The sequence below is a fragment of the Malania oleifera genome, chromosome 10 (assembly GCF_029873635.1).
Source record: "Malania oleifera isolate guangnan ecotype guangnan chromosome 10, ASM2987363v1, whole genome shotgun sequence".
In the NCBI taxonomy this organism is placed as follows: Eukaryota; Viridiplantae; Streptophyta; class Magnoliopsida; order Santalales; family Ximeniaceae; genus Malania; species Malania oleifera.
In genome coordinates, this window is record NC_080426.1 from 7,487,960 (window position 1) to 7,494,018 (window position 6,059).

A 6,059-nucleotide genomic window follows, 5' to 3' on the forward strand; every position below is an offset into this window, starting at 1 on the left:
TTGTTACATGAAAGGAAGTTTGAATCTTGTTGGATACACAGACAATGACTGGGTTGGGGATGTAGAACCACGAAAGAGTACTTCAAGCTATGTGTTCTGTTTTGGTTCTGAGATTTTTTCTTGGCCATCTAAAAAGCAACATGCGATTGCTTTATCTATCGCAGTGGCGGAAGATAATGTTGCGTCAATAACTACAATACATACAATTTGATTGAGATGGATGTTTGATTTTTTGTAGCATAGGCAAGAAGAACCAACAAAGATTTTTTGTGATAATCAATCAGTGATTACTTTATTTAAAAATTAATTTTTTTTATGAAAAAAATAAACACATTGATATCTCATTTCACTACATCAGGGAGCGAGTGAAGAACAAAGAGATTGTCCTTAAATTTTATCAGGTGGCAGATTTGCTCATGAAACCATTGAAGTTAGAACTATTCTTAAGGTTGAAGAAGATGCTAGGCATGGTATCCATGAACAAGCTTGATTTAAGAGATGCGTAAACCAAGCTTAGAATTGATTTTATTTGTTAGCTTAATTTCTTATTGGCTAATTATAATTAGGTAATATGAGACTACCTATACTGGATAATAGCTTTAAGTTAAAACCTAAATGTTATATACATCGATATATGGCTGCAATCTTGAAATGAGAAAATAGAATGGCTACCGAACTAATGTCTTCTTCTTGGACTTCTTGTTCTTTATGTTTTTTTTCTTTGATCTTGATTAAATAGTATTTCAATTACTTTAATTTTTCTACAAATGAGATTTTTATTTGATTTACCGTAAAATTAAGATCTTAAAAAAAGTGATGTCGCCTATATTATTTTTTTCATTCCAATAAAAATGTTAAGCAAATACTGAAAGATTACACAAAACATTGGCAACCAATGTTACTAGGTTGATCAAATATAATGAGGCTGGAGACAAGACCAAATAATGCTAAATAACACAAAAGAAAAAAGACAAAAAAGTAGAAGGCAAGTTTTTCACAAATTTTCAATTAGGGGATAGAGGGGAAAAATGCAAAGATAAATCTTACAACATTGTTACATTGAAGTTCCCATATTATTATACCTCAAAAGCATTAACATGTATAATTCATAAGCTTCTGCACATTTTGCGCAGAATGTACCGACTCACTAAGAGGACACATTTCGTTTCAGGTGCCTCATTAAAAGCCCTATATAAAATAAGCTCAATTTAATAACAATAATAATTATATATATATATATATATATTTCTTCATAAAAAATAAATCCAATAAAAATTAAACTGGGGAAGATGATGAACAGCGGCAGGCGATCGGAGCTCCTCTCCTCTTAATATGGCTATAGATCTACATTTCTTCTCAAATCCACGACGACCACGCTGACATTGTCCGAGCTGTGCCTGGCCAGCGCTAACTTTGTCAGCAGAATCGCGGCGTCCGAGCACGCTTTATCGGAGCACTCGGCGGCCTCGCCCAGGCCGCCGTTCCCCTGTGGCGGCGACGGCGGAGGCGACGCCCTTTGCGCCCGCAGGCACATGCGCACCACCCCGCACGCCGTGTCGTTGTCCACCACGTCCCACAGCCCGTCGCTAGCCAGAATCAGGCACTCGTCCTCTGTCGTCCGATCAGTTACCGTCACCTCCGGCAGTGCAGTCACGTACGGCTTCAAGTAGTCGTCGCCTGAAAGAGAGACAGAGTAACACATAAAAGAATGAGGTCTTCTGTTCGCTATCGTGCGCCGAGGGATATGGCTTGGACTGGTTTGCGATTGTGCGCTTACCTATTGCTCTGGACATTGCCAGGACTCCCAGAACCCTAGGGCCGTCCCAGTATATTACGCGGCCACCGGCGGCTTGGATCCGGTGCAGTTCATCCGGTCGATCAGGCTGTACAAATTCAAAAAAAAAAGAACAAATCGAGTCAACGGCATGCCAAAGATTATGGGAGAATTTCTATTGTAATTGCAGGCGCATGTTATCAGGTCATGTGAACGCCATTGACATTCTTTTGAAAGCAAACGCGTGGGAGTCCCTACATGCTCAACTAGCATCTATTCCTAGCGAAATAAAAAAAAAAAATTCCATTTCCAAATCAAGTGATTGGAGCGTGGAACAACGCGCCTTGGAACAAAGAAACTCCGGCGACATCACGCCGCATGAGCTTTGGATGTCGCGGCGAAATCAATACTATATTATGTCCCTTAATCGGTTCTGAGAAATCTCACCTTATGATCGGAGGAGAGGGGTACTGCGACACCGTTTCGGCAGAGCACGGCGCGAGAATCGCCGCAGTTGGAGACGACGATCTTGCGTGGAGTTACAATCGCAACCACCGCCGTAGATCCAACGGCGTCGCACTGTGGCGTCTGCAGCTCGCACCGGCAATCAGAAGTAGTTGCGCTGTTAGACCACTCCTGCACTTCCTTGTCCATGCGAAGGAAACTCCGTTCCATCGCACCTACCCACTGCGCCTCATCATCGTTAAGCTCCTCTCTCACTATCTCGTGTAACCGTTCCTTGCATTTTAGAGAAACCTGCGAAGATAAAATCACAACGAAATCGATCAACATCAATATCAGAGAGCCCTATATATAGTGAAATCTGAAGTAAAGAACTAATAATCAGTGGGTATTATGAACAATTACATGAGAGCAGCCATGGCCATCATAAACGCCGAAGAAGTGTGAATCTCTTTCTCGAGTGCATAACGACAAGTGAATCGCCACGGCGTCCTCCATGTCTCTTCTTCTGCCGCAAACCGACGTCATACCGAACTTGGGGTAGTCTTCTACAATCTGATCATTCTCAAACACCTTCATAGCCTCTGGCTGATTCAATTTCTTCGTTTCTCCGCTGTCCTCTTCAAACTCATGTTCCTTCACATCACAATTCTCAACGGCGTTCTCGCACTGGCGCGGCGGCGGAGACGGGGGACAAGTCTCGAGCTTGGCACGTTTCCGGCCAATATCAACGTCAGCGACAAACTTCAACTGCCGAATCTCCAATCTCTTCCGCCTCGCCGTTCGCGTGCTCGGCTTAATCTTCGCCGGCGTCTCAGCCTCTCCAACAACTCCAAAACACATCCCTGCCATTCCCGGAATAACTCAACTAATTCTTCAGCTATTTAATTTCCACGCTAAAATTTTTATCCGAAGCAGCTCCCAAATCGGCTTTCTTTGGTTGAGTTCTAAAACTAGACTTAGAAGTCCAGAACCCAAAACAAGAGAAAAACTCTGAAACAAGAGATTTCAGGCGAAGGACTTCAGGACGCCATTAAAATGGGTTCAGCGGAAGCTTTTTCTACAGGGGAGGGAATACCCCCACCTGCCCAAATTCACCAGCTCGTTACGGGCAGCTGCCAGTCACCGTCAGGGGCAGGATCCGACATGTACAGTTGGTATGACGTAGAAACTCTGAATAGGAAGAAGCTAATCGCCACCGTCCATCTGATCAGAGGCGATTCTCTCTCCTGCCCTGAGCCTACCACGTGTAAAGCCTTCTCAGACCGGCGTACTTGAACCAATCGCATTTGAACACGAGTAGCCGAAACAACCTTCCTTTTCTGACACGCATGTGGTCCTGCGAGGACTTCCTCTGTTATTCGCTTTTTTCCCTTCCTTTTATTTAATATTGTTGCGGGAGGATGTCTACACGTGGCGGGATCGCAGAATAGGAGATTCGGCACAATATAGCGTTGACACGCTCGATCTACGCGTGAAGGTAACAACGCTCTAGGAGTGGAGCGTGGGCGAAACGCTCCTTGGATTCGTCAGTAATGATGTCTCTTTTATTTCGGGGGTGTTCCGGTTGGGCAGTGAAAGCGTCTACGTAACGAGACCCTATGGAAAGCAGAGAGGTGATAAAGACACATGTGGGCTCACACTTCAACATCGATTGGCTTGGGGGAATATCTGATTTTTGGTCAGTGAACTAAAGGACACGTGTCCTTAGTGACGTGGAGCTGAAGCGGCACGCCTACTGCACTCCCTCTTCCGGTAAATTAAATTTAAAATTGCCGTCCAAACTCCATACCTCAATTTTAATTACATTAATAAATTGTTTTATTATTTTATTATAATTAGTTAAAAGAAATTGTATATTTTAGTTATGATTTTGTATCATGGTTTCACATCAAATGTATATTATAGGGATTTTAAACTTATAAAGATAATTTAATTTTTAATATTTAAAAAGTCTTTTATACGATAAATCTGTGAGATTAAGAGATCAAAATGGACAATATCTCATCAGAGTTGTCCCCAAGACTGTTACATTTGGTATCAGAAACATTTTAGGGATACTATCATGTGGGTGGACCCTACATAAAGGTAAAGACCACTTTGACCAAGGTATAAAAATTGGATGGAAGAAGTCGTCCCACATCATATGAGTATTAAGTGGATCTTAGGCTTATAAGGATGGTTTGGACTTCGATTATATAAGGTGTTTTTTATAAGACAAATTCATCAAGCTAATTGCCCAAAGCCTACAACATCTTATCGGAGTTTGGCCTAAGACCGTTACACCATGCATTATAGGATTGACCATATTTAGATTAAACAAACCATACTCCAGAGCCATTAATTGAAACAAAGTTTCGATTTGTTAAAAATATGAACCGACATCAAATTATTTCGAACGATTAATTGAAATTCAATTGGTCAATTTTTAGACAAATATCCAATGATAGACCAAACTAAATCGTAAAATCTAATTAAAAATTTTAATACACTACAAATTAATATTTCATTCTTCCATATAATCAATAAAGTTAATAATTTTAATGTTTTCTTTATTTTATTATTAAATTTAAATATTAATCTTAGATCAATACAATTGTTCTTTTAATTTCAATTATATATAATATATTTTTATACATTTTCAATATATTAGTTCGATTTGAGGAGTCATGGTTGATAGGTTGAGTCGAAATTGAATCGATAATCGAAAAAGTCCAATACTCCAAATTAAAATTGGATCGAATAATTATCAATTTTTTAGACCATTTTGCTGTTTGATTTGATTTGATTTTTTAGTTTGGTTTGATTTTTAATTTTACTTGCCCACCCCTACTGTGCTTGAAGTTGGAGTTGTATTGAATTTCGATAAAATGATGTATAAAATTATATTAAAATTTGTCTAAATTTACCTAAATCTAAATTTAAGGTTCGAAATTCATACTTTTAAACACTACTTAGGACAAAATAGTTGACATTTTTTTTAAAAGAAAAACATCAATATTTCATAATATTTATACGTATGCCCCTTTATTAATTATTGCTTTAAAACACGAAATTTGTGTGTTCCCCTTTTTTGGTATTAGCTTTTGACAATAAAAGATTTTGGAGAAGAAAAAACTACAATAATAAATACTTTGTTTACCTTTTCATACGTACTATCTTTTTAGAGAGTTATTCGTCAATTCATGAGCAGTATTTTTTTTTTTTAGAATTTTATTTATGTTTGATTTATTTTTTCAATAGTTCACCTATTTTCCTCTTTAATTTAATTTTTATTAAAAAAAACATGCATTCTTTTCATTTTTTAAAATTTTTTTCTAACAAATCAAAGAAATTTTTTTTAAAAAAATTTCTAAATTCTATGTAAAACTTAAGAAATAAAAATAAGATTATATTTTCTAAAAAAATATTTTGGGAAATTAAATCATTTTTTAGTAATAAAAGATTTATAAAGAGGAAAAATACAAAGTATAAAAATCTATCATAAAATTCAAATTTTTGTAAATTACTCTGTCCAATTTTTTATATAGGGAAATATTTATTTTTCCCATACTATATTTTTTTGTTGTCTTAAAATTAATTTTTAAAATATTAACACACAAAGCATGGTATATTACATTCTTTTTTTTTTTTTTTCCATTGTTTATTGCTGTATTATTTTGAATTCTAATATAGAAATTAGTCGATGTAAAACTTTCTGTAAAATAATTAATGTCAAAAATATAGACAATGTGAATGATAAAAAATTGGTGATAAATAAATTTTAATATTCAATATAGAAATTATACATTTAAAATTGCGATGAAAATAATGCTAGTGCATA

At 36.9% G+C, this 6,059-nt stretch overlaps 1 protein-coding gene across 1 annotated transcript; it reads right to left on the reverse strand.

Annotated features, from left to right (window-relative positions):
- Positions 1 to 1,054: 1,054 nt before the first annotated feature.
- On the reverse strand, positions 1,055 to 3,758 carry LOC131165839 (protein phosphatase 2C 37-like). Its single transcript, XM_058123950.1, has 4 exons — positions 2,642 to 3,758; positions 2,222 to 2,530; positions 1,778 to 1,883; positions 1,055 to 1,677 (listed from the first exon to the last, which is right to left on the reverse strand). The coding sequence occupies exons 1-4, from the start codon at positions 3,086 to 3,088 to the stop codon at positions 1,337 to 1,339; spliced, it is 1,203 nt and encodes a 400-aa protein (XP_057979933.1). The 5' UTR covers positions 3,089 to 3,758; the 3' UTR covers positions 1,055 to 1,336.
- Between the last annotated feature and the right edge of the window lie 2,301 nt (positions 3,759 to 6,059).